Source organism: Scardinius erythrophthalmus (genome assembly GCF_964197995.2).
Source record: "Scardinius erythrophthalmus genome assembly, chromosome: 18".
NCBI lineage: Eukaryota > Metazoa > Chordata > Actinopteri > Cypriniformes > Leuciscidae > Scardinius > Scardinius erythrophthalmus.
In genome coordinates, this window is record NC_138238.1 from 12,873,661 (window position 1) to 12,890,550 (window position 16,890).

The following is a 16,890-nucleotide window of genomic DNA, read 5'->3' on the forward strand; positions in this document are numbered from 1 at the left end:
AGGGATCAATTTAAGCAGATGTTTTAGCCATCATTACTGTCATCGTCAGAGCTCATTTCCCCAATAAATTAAACATCTGGCTCATATTTGCGATCTCAACCATATTCTTTTACCTATCGCTTTCAACGTTTTTAAAATTAATATTTTGATCACTGACAGCTTCTTCACCAGATCCACCATCAAGTGAGACTAATATTTGATTGCGTACAGTACTCGCTCTACAGTAAATAGTTGAGCCATTTCAAGTTTTGCTGATTATACTTGTGTATTCTTTTGTTTTATACCTGCGGTAATTATGACATAAGACATTGCCACTTTTAAGAATAAAGGTGTATTGCACTCATCAATTATTGTTGTGCAGAAAAAATGTACGAACACTATCACATTTCTCGGGTCGCTAGTGACCCAATACACTTTTTACAAAAGACTAATTAGAAAACAGACATTATTTTATAATTGGAGTACTAAGAAAGTTTATGTCTACTGTGATTTTAAAAAATGAATGAGGGGAAGAGTAGTAAATTATGTCCTAAGTCGATAAAGACCATTTTGATCATGTTTTAATGAGCAAAGTTCAAAAACACATGCGTTAAGTTATAGTATCTAGTTTATCTGCATCAAATAATTTTCAATGAACATGTATTGAATCCATTTAACATTCAACAGGCCAACATTATAAGAGGCACAAAAGCATGAAACAAAAAAAAAACAAATAAGACAACATGACAACCTTCAGAGGTTATTTTTTGCAATCAAATATCAACATTAACTCATATTTTACTTATTATTATAGAACATTACATTTTTCTTAATAAACTCATTAACAAATAATTCCATTGATGTTGCTTTATATATCAAATATATATATATGTTGCTACTTCAGCAAAAGATTGGCTACTTTTTCCCCACTAAACTGTACAATCTATATTTTGTACAGATTTAATTTTGTTTAGGCAAGCATTTAATTATTTAACCCAGAGAAAAAAAAAAGCGTTTTTTAATATCTGCCTTTTTCATTTATCAAAAATCGGTGGCTAATACATCGGTGCATCTAAAAAAAAACACAAAATACACTTCGAAGATATTGCAAAATGCAAGAAAATGGAAATGCATTTTTTAGAGGTTGTCTCAATGCATGTATCATCCGAAACAGCTACAGACTACAGATCTCCAGACGTGTAACTCTTCGGTCTGCCTGGTTATTTGATACAAAAACTCGCAAAGCATTTGAAAATAATAAGTTACATAAGAAAAATATATTCTAAAAACATACAAATCTTCTCAACTCCAAAGGGCCTGAGCCATATTTTGATCTCATTTAATTAAACAGAACACAGACTCACACTTTCATGGCCTCATATTCCCTAACAGATTACGGTGCAGACTGTGCTAGTTAAACAAACTTGGGGATTAACTTTTTGACATCATAAACGCTAAGTTTCTTATTGTTCCTTTGTTTTATCAGAGCACATTGTCTCGAATGACTGGAAGCTGAACTTAAAATTCAGATGCAGGTGAACTAAAAAGAAAGAACAGCAGATTCCCTGGTGTAATTGATGTAGTTGATAGTTCGGTATGCAGAGAAAAAAAATATTTTATTTATTTATTTTTATGAGGCAGGGGTGAATTGAAGGAGAGACATATGGGCCGGTTCATATTTCGCTTGTTTTTTTTTTTTTTTTTGATTGTAAAAATGAGACTGGGCAAGAGACCCAGCACGCATAACACATTCTTGAAACATCACAGCTAGCTGGGTTTAATGAACAGAGTCTTAAACGCCTGAAAACAAAACACAACATCCCCAAGCACGCAACTATTTGCCTATGAAAACTAACAGTGATTTTGAGAGAGAGACATTTAGACAGGTCACCAAACTTCAGAGCTTTAAATGATGACAAAAAACTATGTAGCCACTCTAATTGTTTTACTGAGATGATTGTTTCCGCAAAGTAATGAGGAAAAAATACAATTACATACTGTGCATGAAATGAAAAATAACATCTATATTAGCTAATAGAATTAAATGTAATCTAATCAGATTTAGAAGTGGTCCGTGGAGCACGATGATGAAGTGTGGGGCTATTTGTGGTGTTTCACAGAGGTAGGGAAGAAAGCCAGCAGTTTTTCTTTTTTTCTTTTTTTAGCTGTTTCTGGATCTGAGCAGCCGAGGGTTGGGCACCGTCTACCCAGCAGGAGCTTGCACTTGGACTCTTCATTGGGTGAGGCCCTTCAGTTCAAATCAGGACCACTTGTGGGAAGAGCACATCACACACCAGCCTCTGCAGGAGTGATTTTTCCGGGAACGGCAAGGCTGAAGACTAACTCTTTGAAAGGTTTTGATTCACGAAACATCAGACGTTCTTTTTTTTTTCTCAGTTTTTTACTTTCTATGTCTAGAATATCTAAGAATTATGGAGCCCCTTTAGAGGGACATGGTGATAGTAGTAGTTAAAAGAAAAGAAAAAATAGCAATCAAGTGAGCAATCAAAATCAAACCAAGTGTGAATGCACCCCGAGTTTTCCCCCGAGAAATGTTGTGATCGCTCATAAAACTTTTGCGGTTAATATATTAAAATATAATTTTTCCTTCCATCTCATATTTTTTTTCCATCACCATGTCCTCTTAGGAGCTTCATAAAAAAATAAAGGTTATTTTGAGCCAAATATGTGTTATTTTACTTAAAGGAATAGTTTACTTCAAGAATATCGGTAACCAGACAGTTGATGTACCCCATTGACTTCCATAGTAGGAAAAAAATACTATGGAAGTCAATGGGGTATATATATATATTTTAGAAGAAGAAAGAAATTCATACAGGTTTGAAACAACTTGAGAGTGAGTAAATGATGACATCATTTTCATTTTGAAGTGAACTATTCCTTTAAAGGGTTCAAAAATACTATGTTAAGACGGTGTTGGTGTGAAACATCCAGACAGGGAGCTCAAACAAGCCTGAACTTCAGACCCCTCTTCAGATGAACTGCTCTTAAAGGGCCATATCTCATCAGCTGCACTTCGCTATCAGCTGCTGCTCATTCCAGCACATAGCAAACACGGGATCACTGTCCCTTTATCTAATTATACAGCTCCAATAAACAAAGCACTGTGCCATGGGAAACATACAGGTATATGTATATATAAGCTAGGGTGCACACACAACAGTTTTAATAAATAAATCAGAATATCAGAATATCATTTTTTTCATAACAGTGTGAACAGCAGAAACCACATGTAATCTGATCTTTTCTATTCTGATTTGAGCCACTTCCATGGTCCTAAATCACATACAAGTCCGATGTTTTGAAAAGTGACCTTAGTCTGAACAGTCATCGGAATTCATGTGACTTTTACATCGCTCTATAGATCAACATTTGTCACAATTCTCCACTGATGGGAGTTACTATAAAAGATTTTACCTATTAGTTGTTCTTCGGTCACTTTGTGAATATAGAAGAAGGCAGCAAAGTTAGTCAGTGGAGGGATGGTCAGCTGATATACTCAGAAGTATTACAGTGACAGCTCTATTCAAGAAAAATGTGGAAAAATTGTATGAGAAAAACATTGCTCTCCTCATCCTTGTCTGCTTCCTCCTTATCACCTGCGGCACATCAGCTTATAAATGAACATGTAAATGCTGACTTCAGTATAACCTCTGTGTTTACTGCATAATTCCGTGCTGCGTGCCGACTTTGTCATTGCTCTTTTGCGGATGTGGTTCAATTCTGGATCGTGACCTGTTCACATTCGAATCTGATATTGGCCACATTTAAAAAACATAATGTAAAATAAATAAATTAATAATAATAATCAGATATGAGCAATAAATTAGAATGGACCACTAAGACTTGCGGTGAGAACGTAGCCTTAGAGACCCCTGATGGGTCATTGTTTTCAGCTGTCATTGGTGGAAGCTGAAGAGGTTGTTCTCTTCTGAGGAAAGCTTTACAGTGCTCATATGTATAAAAAAAAAAAAAAAAAAAAAAAAAAACCTTCCCTTGGCAAAAGCACCACCGAGGTGGCCACTTCCCAAGTATGAGATATGTGTTTCCTCATTACCAACAATGACGAGTACATGCTTTATATCCAGTGAAACAAAGAAATTGTTCGAAATAATTTAAACCCATGACGAGCAGTTGAGATCGTTTCATTGAAGCATAAACTAGCTGGTCTCATTTCCTCTCATTATGTAAACCTCATTATGGCTCAAATGGCTTTTAGACAAGCTAAAAGTTCACCACATGTTCACCACATAATGGTTTGAATAGCCTAAAACAACTAAGTAAGATAAATAAGTAAATAAATGCTTGAGGCGGATGTGCAGTGGACAAAATACTGTCATTTTAAAGACCCCACAACATTTTCTATTGAGACAGGAAGTTGGGGTTGCATATCTCAAAGGGCTCATGTATTTCATTTTTTCCTAACACAAATTATTGATAATTTTTGCATTTGGTTAAACCCATGCAGTTAAACACCCACATATGTGCTCTGATCTGAGGATAGGAGCTCATTGCTGTATTAGCAATAATAACTAGGCCAAACTATCATTACAAAGATTGTGTGAAGTCCCAGGGCAAGTCCTGAAACAAAGTAAGCCACCCTCTGTATTCATTAACTTTCATAGCCAGAGCAACAATAACCATTATGCCCCAATAGCACATCAGGAAGGGAAAGGAAGAAAAGGGGCAGCGTGGGAGGAAGAGGTTGAAAGACACATAGAGAGAGAGAGAGAGAGAGAGAGAGAGAGAGAGAGAGAGAGAGAGAGATTCCCAGAAGAGATGCTTGTTGAGATTGTGTACTGGGTTAATGAGTGGCTTGGAATTGTGTGGAATTTTCTTATGATGCTAAATATTGGTGTCCCTGAATGAGGGCACAGTTCTTTATTCATGAACAACACAGGGTGAGGGATAAGACATGCCAATCTGAACAGTAACATCCTCCTCTCTAAACTACGAACCAGATCTACACCGCCAGTCCGCAGGGAAACTTAAATGAATTCATAGCGCATGTAAGATTAAGAGCTTAAAAAAGTTCACCTACAAGTATGTCAACAAGATACTTGAGCTGGAAAACAGGGTATAGATAAACATGGTACGTGACACATACTGTAGCATCTCCTACACCACAACATGGGGTTGAGAAGTTGAAAATGTTTGAAATCTGTCAATATTCCAAACAGAAGAAAATCAGAGCAATATTCCTATGAGGCACAACATTTCATATTCAGAGAAGGGATAATCACATCACTACTTTTTGCAACAGCTGCCAATTAGGGTGGCCATACGTCTGGATTTTGGCTGGACAGTCCAGATTTTAAGCCTCCTGTCCGGCGTCCGGCGCAGCCTCAAGCCGGACACTCATTTGTCCTCCTTTTTGGAGTTGCGCTGAATCGGCTAAAAAAAAAAAAAAAAACGCTCTAGAATCTTAGCAGCATAGCATAGCATCTAATGCCGTAAGATCTCTGGTCAAACAAATGATTGGCTGAAGTGGTGTCAAATAAATATCTGATATATCATTGGTTAAAACCGTAAACAAGTCCACGTACTGGCTACGTCATATCGTTAACATGCCAAAACGTCAGACCTCATTTAATCCGGAATGGACAAAAGAACACGAATTTGGCCTTGCTGACCCTAGAGGTGCTGTTGTCGCCTGAGCTGCTGCAAAGTTTGTTAAGAACTGAAATGTGTATTTATTTATTTATTTTTCGCATTCATTATTTCACTTTTTTGCCTCTTCTGTTACACATAGGTCTACATCAAGATATATCGTAGATCAAATTGTCTGGCAATGAATAGAGTAGGCTATTTCAGAATCACTGTATCATGATACCATCGATATGATGGACAAAATTGTATTGTAGTTGCGAGTACACCAGAATCCTATGCAATTATTCTTGCCTCACTAAATGCCGCAAAGTGTCCTCCTTTTTGGTGTTATGGAAATGGCCACCCTACTGCCAATAGCCAGTAACTTAAGAAAATTTACCAGCCATAAATATTTTTTTTACCAGCCATGAAAGTTTTTGCAAGTCAAGTCAAGTTTTTCAGCCAAGAGCAGTGAGTCATTTTTCTTTGCCTTTTGTTGTTTGATTAACATTAAGGACAGATGGCAGCAGGTATATTAGGCTGCTGTCACTTTAAGAGCTAATGCATGGATCCAACATACTGAAACATGTTTTTTTTTTCTCAACTGTTCATGTTCACTTAAGAAATAACTGACTATGTTAACAAGGATACTCGCCAATACGGGCATTTTCATGCGCAAGACAACGTGAAAGGGTTCAATACAGTATTCGCGCACTGTCTGATGCGGATTTCTAGACGCGCTTCGAATGTTTGCGCACATAAAACTTCCCACACAGCGAGTAGTGAATTGAGTTCCCTTTCACGTCTTCTTGCGCTTGAGTATTTAAATTGGCAAGGCTTAAACTTTCGGGACGATGCAGTACTTGCCCGTCAACTGTCCCGACCGTCGTTCACATTTGTTCACGTTCATGTTCTGACAACATTGCATAAAATGCATAAAAATATTACCGTCAACTGGCATCGTTTCATATACTCACCAACACAGAATTTTACTCACATTTGGTGCTTGGCGAGTGTTTATTTTTAGGCCCTAGTTGTATGAGTGCAATATTATGGGAGGCAAATATCCCTTTTTGGATAAAACAGTTGACAGATATATTGCTCGAAATGGAAGGGAAAAAGCAGCAACGCCAAGAACTAAACAAAACAGAATGGGCTGAGGAGCTTTTGAACAACTTGGGCTAAAGGTAGAATGTGAAAACTGATGGAAAAGAGAGATGGAGATGTGCCTGTGGATTTATTTTTAACCTCTAAAATAAAAAGCACACACTTCAGCTCTGTAAATAGCTGCCATGTGGTCAAGTTTTGTGTGGTTTTCATGCGTAAGATCAAGCGATCAACATGTCTCCTCTCCAAGAAACACAGAGCGGGGTCTGGAAGGAGGCTACACAGAACACTGCTCAGATCAATGTAGCAAAACCTCTTCTGCCTGTTTTTCTCAGTCATTCACATATTCCCCCCTTTGGCTACATTCTGTGAAACTCCACTTGATCTTAACTTCATCCAGCAATGTGTGATTTTTCCATCTGTACCGCACAATGGAATAACAAAACTGGACAACACAGCATTTAATAATGTTTCGAACCGTACTAGCAACATTTCAAGCCCAGGATTGGCAAACAAAGCTAGAATTGTTGCAGTCGAGAGCTTCTTCTTCATTCCAAAGTGGGTTTAAAAAGTAATGCAGGATGTCAGAGATTGGAAGAGAGGAGCACAGACAAGAATGAAAGACAAAAGGCAATAGAAGCTTCAGGAATGAACAGATGCAATTAGCCAGATTGGAAGTTTTATGGGGATCAGAAAACCCAAGTGACCTTATGCATCCAAATTCTTGCTCTATCTCAGTCTCCAATTCTCCAGATGGACTGCGCCGTAAAGACGACGTTCACTGCCAGAATTCCCCGGGAGTTTACAGGGAACAAAACGAGAGGAGAGACAAAAGAAGCAGAAGTCCTGAGGGGGAGAGGAATGCCATCCGTGTGTTGTTGTTTGTCTGTGAGTGTGCGCTAGCTTCTTTCAGACTATGGCAAACAACGACAATGGAAAGCACTAGATCCCATTTCCGTTACAGGTCCACCATACTCGCACGCTAAAATATACTGTACATTACCGTTGTTTTAAGAAAGGAATAATTTTATTCAGCAAGTAAGCATTACACTGATCAGTAAAAACATTTATAATGTTACAAAAAATATCTATTTAAAATAGGAGCTGTTTTTTTAACTTACTATTCGTCTAAGAATCCTCACAAAAATAATCCTCACAAAAAAATATTAAACAGCGCAGCTATTTTCAATATTGATAACAATAAGAAATGTTTATTGAGCACCAAATCAGCATATTAAAATGATTTCTGAAGGATCAAGTGACACTGAAGACTGGGGTAATGGCTGCTGAAAATATGACTGTTTTTACTGTATTTGTGGTCAAATAAATGCAGTCTCTCTGACTCAAAACTTTTGAATAGTAGTTTACCTCCATCCAGGGTCAAAGTCAGGGGGGACAAATGAGAAACGTTGCTCCCGCTTGGTGCCCCCAAAATTTCATCCAGTGAATTCATGTGATGACTCTATATCTAATAAAACACATTCACGTTTGGTAGGGTGGTCACTTGAGTTCACAAGGTAGAGAACCAAAAATTCTTACATTGCCTGCATATTCGCTCCTGGATGCCAGCAGACGCTCCCATTTATGTCATATTTTTTTGAATAACTCTCAAATTACCAGAATAAATCATTCTAAACATGAGTCAGTGATGGTAACTGTTGTTTTCTTGTCTGAGAATCAACCATTTTCTGTGAAAAATGCAAAACTCTATATCACTTTATCATCCTTCAAAGTTGCAATGTCTCATAAAATACTGATAATTTTCCTAGTTGTTCATGTCAAAGCCCTGAGTTATGACTTCAATCACGAGCGAGGGGGGGCATGAACCGTGGTGTGTGCTCTCCAAAGGATCTAGAAGACTGAGGCATGCAAGCACACTGTGTAAACACAGTACAATGAATTTCAGATGTGTGCCAGTTGCCCTTTTTCTTCAGTGCAGCCCTCAGACTCATGCTCATTCTCTAGTATGGTGAATTACCCCTACAATGCTAAACAACAAAAACATGCTGATTACAGAAAGTCTTGCATTCCGTAATACTGCAGGAAAGGGCAGTTGGGGCAGAGTGGTATATTAAGTGTTGAAAAAATATAAATATGACATACACTATGTTCAAAAGTTGGGGGTCGGTAATAAAGTTTTTGAAAGAAGTCTCTTATGCTCAACAAGGCTGTATTTATTTGATCAAAAATACAGTAAAAACATGAATATTGTGAAATAATATTACAATTTAAAATAACCGTTTCCTACGTTAATATATTTTAAAATGTATTTCAATAAAGCTGAATTTTCCGCAGCCATTACTCCCGTCTTTAGTATCACATGATCCTTCAAAAATCATTTTAATATGCTGATTTGATGATCATTATTACTTATTATTATCGATGTTAAAAACAGTTGTGCTGCTTAATATTTTTTAGAAAACCAAGATAATTTTTTTTCATGATTCTTTGATGAATGGAAAGTTCTATAGAACAGCATTTATTTAAAATAGAAATATTTTGTAGCATTACAAATGTCTTTATTTAATGCATCCTTGCTGAATAAAAATATTATTCAAAACAAAAATCGTACTGACCCCAAACTTTTGAACAGTAGTGTATAAAGTCCGATTTATTAGATTTACAAGCAAAATGACATTTAAATACACAATTGTGAGATATGAAAATAGTTACGAGAAATTATGACAATTGTGAGATAAAGTACCAATAATTTTGAGGTATGAAGCCATGTAGTGATATATAAAGATGCAATTACTTGGAATTAAAATAGAGGCAAAAACATAATTTTATCTTGAGGGTTTCCAGATATCAAATCAGTGAGAACAGCATAGAGACATGCACTAACCTGGTCATGAAACTCGATGCCCATGCTTAGTGTGTTAATGAGAATGGCGATCATTATTCCTCGTCCGAAATACTTGCTGTCCACGATCTTACGGAAAGTGTCGCACACCAGCCTCCAGAAATGGACCACCTTTGCTGCTCGAGCTCCTAATGCAAACTTCTTCTTTTTGTTGGGATCTCTGCTGTCCCGATAATGGGCATCCTGTGTGAACTCATACACGCCCTCACTGTCAGAGTCTGCCGTCTCATTTCCATCCATTCCCTCGGAGTCGTTTCCCATTGATTTGGCACAATACGGACACGTCTCAGGGTCAAAGGTCAGAGTGGTTTCTAAGTTTGGGCCACTGCTATTCATGAGAGCATCCTTGCAGATGATCTTGCCTGAAATGTATAAGACAGAAATACATCAGGAAAACAGATTTCTGTCAATGCATAACAGAGACAGATTTTCTATGTACATCACATCAAAGGATGAAAGGTTGAGAGACTGATGCCAAACTTATTGATTTGCTTTGAATAATCTTTTAATATATATTTGTTTTAATGAGAAAAATGTTATACTTTCATTTCAAGTTTCTAACTAGATTATCGAATAGACATCTCAGGGTTGAATTTCCAGCAAATGTAACTATATTTATATACTATTACCATGATTATAAGATGAATAAACTATGAAGTTACTCATACAGTGCTTTTTGTTCATACTGCCCAGTCTTACTCTAAACTCATGTGTGTCGCACATTCAGCTCAAGTAATTCCATTTAAAATCCATTTACCAGGAGGACCTTGTGTCTCCACCAGGCACTGTGAGGTGTTGATAGGAATTGGGGGTATGTTTAGGTTGGTAAGGACATTAGCAGTACAACTGCTTCCTCCTGGCTCCAGGATTCTCTGTCTGAGCTGCTCTAAGGCCAGAGATGACTGTAACGTGGGGTAGTTCTTATGTACTGGAGCTGCAAATGGCACTGAGTTCCTCTTATATGACTGGAGCACCGTGGGAGAAGGTGAGGGGCCGAAGCGCAGCGGTTCAAGGTGGCCCGCAACCTGATAAACACTATGCATAGATTCTGCACAGCTTGGGACCAGAGACCCACAAAAGGGCTCCTGCTGAGGGATAATGACCGGTAGCATAAGACGCCCAGAGCTGTTGACATTGCCACTCTGGGAACCGTTGTCCACCTCTCTGCCCACATCGGTTCGGACACTTCCATTGCCCAGATGGTAGTGATGGTGGAGGTGATGGTGATGATGGTGCATGACGTGTCGGACGGATCCCTGGCGCTGCTTCTGCCGACGTCTTTTTGTAGGGGGCGGTTCCAGCGGTGGAGAAGCGCATATCCGCAGCCCTGCCCTGCGACCGACGACCCGAATGAGGTGGCAGATTTGTCGGATGCCTTTGCGGATAATGTGGACCAGGTACTTGAGCAACTCATCATAGCAGCTTCCTGGCTCAGAGAAGCTATTCAGCGTGCTGGCGTTGGACCTGAAGCGCACTCTCTGCTCCTTCATAAGCTGACTCTCCCGTTGCTTGGTCTCAGAGAACTGCGTCGCTATGACAACTAGACAAAGGTTGATCATGAAGAACGAGCCCACCTGAAAAACAGTGGAGGGAGTGGAGTAGACCATGAACGGAGAGAGCTTTACTGCTCATTAACAACATTGTTACTGTAACAACGAGAAAGGATGGCATGACAAAAATAGCAAGTATAAAATCAACGGTTATTTTCTGTGCTAACAGGATTTGAAATTAACAGATTGGAAGTTCAGAACAACGCCAAAGACTTACTTTCTTCTGTGTAACACAAGAAAAAACATTTTGAGAAATGTTTCAGTGTTTTTTGTCCATACAATGGTAGTCAGACAAGTTTTGCTTACCAACATTCTTCAAAATCTTTTCTTTTGTGTTCTGTAGAAGGAATTCGTACATGTTTGGATAGACATGAGGGTGAGTAAACGATGGCAGAAATTTCATTTTTTGGTGAATTTTCCTTTTAAATACCCCTAAATGCCTATCATGTACATATTTAAACAGTTTTGTCTCCATTACTATCACAATCCTACCCTGGAAATCCAGAGATCTCACTAGAGCACAAGTTGAATTTGCTCAGCGAGTTTACTCTGGTGCAGCTCGGATACAAGGGCATATTTAATGAGCATCATTACTCGACACCAATCACATTGGGTTATCTGATATAGGCGGGCCAAAGGCGAGCTGAACAGATGACGACAGAGCTGTGACGTCGAAGTCATTAGTAAACATTGCAAGATGACTATGGATGAACACCAGTTGTTTGAAACGGCTAAGGCCGCTACAATGAACAAGTTAGACTTGGCTTTTTATCAAAAAGAGGAACAGAAGATGGCTCTCGAATCGTTCCTTTGCAAGAAGGGCGTTTTTGCTGTTTTGCCGTCCGGATACGGCAAGAGTCTAATCTACCAGTTAGCTCTGCTGGTAGCTAAGCGTATGGGGCTTGTTGTGATTGGTCGTAGTGTTATCCAATTGCGTGCAGTGAGATTTTCAAATGCATGCTTGGTGCCGCCCCTCGAGCTGGCCGATTTTCATTAGTCGATGCCAGACCATTAATCTTTCAGATTAAGGTCTGGATTTCCAGGCTATCACAATCCATTAGCTAGGCTTAAACAAAACATGATTCACTACATGTCATAGACATATACAACTGCACCTACTTTCTCTTGTCTTTGTCTAGTGAGCTGTCTAAGTTTGTCTGACGCACACAGTTACACCAGAGACAGTATAGGGTAGTCTGCCTGGTCAGGTATCACTCTCATAAATGTGTCCTGGTCTGCCCAGCTCAGCCCAAAGTCACTCACTATTATCAGGAGGATGAAGTAGATGAAGTTGTAGAAGGAGTGTGAATCCATAACAAAGTACATGATGTCCACCCAGCCCTCCAGAGTAATAACCTACAGGAAAGAACAGAAGTGATTCAGTGCAGCTTATGCAGTTTATACACATGAGAGGCAGTTTATAAAATACATTATTTTTATATAAAACTATTTTTACTCGAACTCTAGATACCGATTATCAACCTCAAGTGTGAAAAAAGCATTGGTAGGTGCCTCGGTTCAATACAGTGACATGCAAACTAAAAGCATAAATAATCTCTGATTATTTGCTCCCATGATCAGTTTTCGTTTCTGTACTCTGTACTTTCTGTAGCATGCATGATTAGGTCGACAATACAGATATATTTTGCTCAGGGGGGACACCTTACCCAGCATGCACTCTTCATTCCCTTTGATTAATCTGTCACAGATTAGGGAGAAACAGGGAAAGGCAAAACCGGAAAGGAAAGGCACTTTGCTTGCTATTTACAGGGCAATTGGGTGTGCTAGCAGGATGAAGGGTAGTCAGACAGCTAATTCATTTTTAGATACTAAAAATTAAGCGCCTAGCCACAGAATTGGCCGCTTGCAAAAGGAACATTAAGTCATCGGGCCATTCCACAGTTCAGTACATGACAGTCTTCTAAATATTTAATAGATTTCTATTTTGATGCATTGTAAACATGAGAAGTGAACGTTTAATTCAATTTGAGATTAGAATCAGTGGGCTCATACTGTCAGATGTAGAATAATTAAAACCTTATCAACGTTTTGTGATAGAAAAAATGCACAAAAAATTAATACAAACCGCTGATCCCTGCAATTGTCTTCAAGCCAGACTCTAAAAGAGCTAATCTAAAATCCCAGGGCAAATAAGCTTTAATATTTAAAGGCGTTTAAAATATCACTGAACGGTCAGGGAAACTGAGGTAAGCACATTTTGGTTCAAGATAGTAAATTTAGTCTCAGTTTGGATTAATCAGTGAATAACATATGTCCCTGTTGGATCAAAGTGCCTCAGATTTTGGTGGCTGTATGAAGCCATATCTTTACATTAAACTGTAAATTGTAGGAAAGCACGATATTGGCCAATGAGCCTAATAATAATTTTCATCTTAAAATAAATCAGTAAATAAATCAATGGAATAGTTTTAAATGCTACAAGTGATTAGGAATCACAGCATTATAATGTACAGTGCAGTATGAAAAAATGGGCATTCACTTTTGCTAAAGATTATATTTTAACAGTGTTATTAAATTATATGTGTTTTAGAGACTAATTTGAGCATTAGATGATGTCAGTGGCAATATAAGTGGAGAAATGAGCACAATTAAATTTTCAGTATCGAATCTCTAATACCGGATTACAACCAATATGGTAACAATATATTGTGCAACCTGACTAAACTGTCATATTAAGGCATTTGTAAGTGTTTTATAGGTCTTTGTATAAGTCTTCATAGCATCATCAATAAAAGAAGACATATGACAGACCTGAAAGATGGCAATCCAGGCATAACCAATGTTGTCAAAGTTTATGGCCCCCTTGAAGGGATTGACCTCTCCAGCAGAACAGTTGGTGTAATACTTGTTCCAGTTGACGCAGGTGGTGTTGTCTGTGCTATTGTAAGCTGCCATGTCCAGCTGGCACTGTCGACCCTCCTCATGGAGCGTGGGGATGGAGGTGCACAGGCGCATGCCATTCTCCCGGGGTTGAGAACAGATAAATGGGTTTTCATCATCGTTTTCTGTGTGGTAGTACTTGTGCAAGTCTAGACTGGTAGGCCTGTACAAAAGATAACAACACGAGTCACGTTTTATCAGCAGAGATTGTTTTAATCTATAATTATTTCTTGAAGTGATAGTTCATGCAAAAATTTAAAATGTAATTACTTTCATGACATTCCAAACTCATATAACCTTCTTTTTTTTAGAGAAAACAAAAGACACATTTTGAAAAATTTATTTATTACGATGAAAGGGCAGTGAGGCTTTCAAGCTTCAAAAATGGCACACAGAACTCAAAAGTACAAAAGTATCATAAACGTGGTCCGTACCACCCTTCCACTATATTTACAGTGTTTTACATTACCTTAATGTGATGAACATACTAAAATCTTTAGGTTGGATCAATGAGTCAGTGAAATTAACTTGTGAATGAATCATTCAGACCGGTTACGTAAACTGGATCAACCAGGTAATTGAGAATATCCATGTCAGAAGAATGATTGGCCTCACTCTAGATTAGGGTCCAATTCTCACTATTAACTAGTACTATTAACTATGACTTTCAACTCAATAAACTCCTAATTACTGCTTATTAACAGTTAGTAAGGTAGTTGTTAAGTTTAGGTATTGGGTAGGATTAAGGGATGTAAAACATGGTCATGCAAAATTAGGCATTAATATATGCTTTATAAGTACTAATAAACAGCCAATATCCTAGTGATATGCATACTGATAAGCAAATAGTTAATAGTGAGAATTGGACCCTAAACTAAAGTGTTACCGAATGATTAGTTCATGAAAAACAAAACATTTTGGTATGTGCCTCACACAAATCGTACTATGCTTCAGAAAACTTGGAATGTAGTGTTTCAGTCATATACAGTATACCACTTTTATGATTCTTTTTATCATTTTTTTGTCATTTCCCAGCTTGACAGCTCTAGTCATTTAAGTGCAGCAACTGGCCAGGATATTTGTGTCCCACAAAAGTATGCAATGCATAGACACACAGTTCAGACATTTCATGCAAATAAATCAAAGGTGCACTGAGCAATAACTAAGCCATTGAAGACTTCAGTGCTCAGCCTCAGTTTCTCCTAGGGTTGGGAAAACACCCATTTAAGCAGCAGTCAGGCTGCAGCGAGATCAACGGTAACTATCTCCAGAAGAAAAGCGATTGAGCAAGGCCTAGCTTTAATGGCGTTTGGCTCTGACACTGGATAATTGGGCCGTCTGTCAACACAAATTCACCTCAGAGAGAAAGTGCCAAGGCGAATTAGCTGCACAAGTACCTTCAATTACACATTGGGACAAATCCTAGCCTTCCAAAAGAACCCTGCCCCTTGAAATATTTATTTCTTAAGAGCAATTTAACAGCAGTTTAAGACCGTCTTAATGTTACATAATCACAGCTTCAAGCCAATCTCTGTGAGGCAGCCGATTCCTTAAAAATGCAATGCCAGGCCGTGAATCCATGGGGTCTAATTCATGCTCTTAGTGCAATGATAGCTGTGGGGTTTACAAAGCTAGACAGTAAACAAAACGAATTGATTCATGGTTGAGAATTTATGGAAGTAGTAATGACGAAAGTAGTTCATTTTTTATGATTCATTAAATATAAGATAGTGTCAGCTATGGTTATGGTTATGCATTTCTGGAAGGAAATCACTTCCAATGGGCCCTGTGTGACCCTTTTTGACATTTGTGGACATTTCATTTCGTGCAAAATCTAACTTTATTTGTGCCCAAAAGAGTAAGGGTAAGTTGTGTAACATAAAATGGACAACACACTAATACTAAAGTAAAAAAATAGCAATACATAAAATAAAAAGTAAAACAGATTCAAATTGCTATCTAGACAGATAGATATACAGATTTGTACAGATAGACAGGTTTGTTTTTGTTCATTTATGTATTGCTCGTTATTGTTTTCAATCTGTAGGCCCATTTGAATAGATCTGGTGTTGACATTTGGCCTTTCATCATTACAATAATGTGCTTTCACATTATAACCCTCATCATATCATGACTCCTGAGGTCACTTGTAAATTATTATCATGACCTTGATACTAAAGCCCATGCCATAACACTCACAGGGAGAAGTTTTCAGGGAGGAAGCAGCGGTTGCGGAGGAGCCCGGCCCACAACTGGACTCCCACAATCCCAAAGATGAAGAAAACAAAGAAGCAAAGCAGCAGCACATTGCCCAACATGGGGAGAGTGTCCAGCAGAAGCGTCACCAGGATTCTCATACCTGCAACACAATGAAAGAGCAACTGTAGTATTATTTCATCCCTCACACACACACAAACAAGCATTATTATAATAAAAATATCCTGCCACAAGCATATTGCTCCCATTAAACATATGAAACTATAGTGCTATAATGCACTGAACAAACTGTTGCTCCATTTCACGGTTACGGAGGCTCATTGTAGACCTACAGTACGATTGTTTATACGTGCCAGTAAAAATCTCTGCTGATATCCAGTTTTTCAGACACTGTTGTCCTGGCTTCTCCCATATATCTGCCCTGTGTCAAACCACAATGCCAGCTGACTGAAGCATAAATGATGGAAATGATTTCCTGTTCCGAGTTTGGCAGGTAATTGGTGGAGCAGGGTAATCCAGCCGGTGCTCCCCGGCAGCCTGCAGTCTGTGGGTGATAACTGTGGCCGGCTGCTATTTCAACATTTGGAGGAAGAGTGAGTGGCGATAAGCAGTGAGGCATTAACAGGAATGAATGACAATAGAAGATCCGTGTCATCACATAAA

The 16,890-nt window shown here is 38.4% G+C and overlaps 1 protein-coding gene across 1 annotated transcript in view; it reads right to left on the bottom strand.

Annotated features, from left to right (window-relative positions):
- cacna1g (calcium channel, voltage-dependent, T type, alpha 1G subunit) overlaps window positions 1-16,890 on the bottom strand; it is a 130,097-nt gene that overhangs the window by 88,201 nt on the left and 25,006 nt on the right. The window contains exons 4-8 of the mRNA XM_081393280.1: window positions 16,210-16,369; window positions 13,882-14,173; window positions 12,373-12,465; window positions 10,317-11,133; window positions 9,542-9,921 (exon numbers count right to left, since the gene is read on the bottom strand). Of these exons, the coding sequence (XP_081249406.1) occupies window positions 9,542-9,921; window positions 10,317-11,133; window positions 12,373-12,465; window positions 13,882-14,173; window positions 16,210-16,369 (1,742 nt within the window). The remainder of the gene's footprint in view (window positions 1-9,541; window positions 9,922-10,316; window positions 11,134-12,372; window positions 12,466-13,881; window positions 14,174-16,209; window positions 16,370-16,890) is intronic.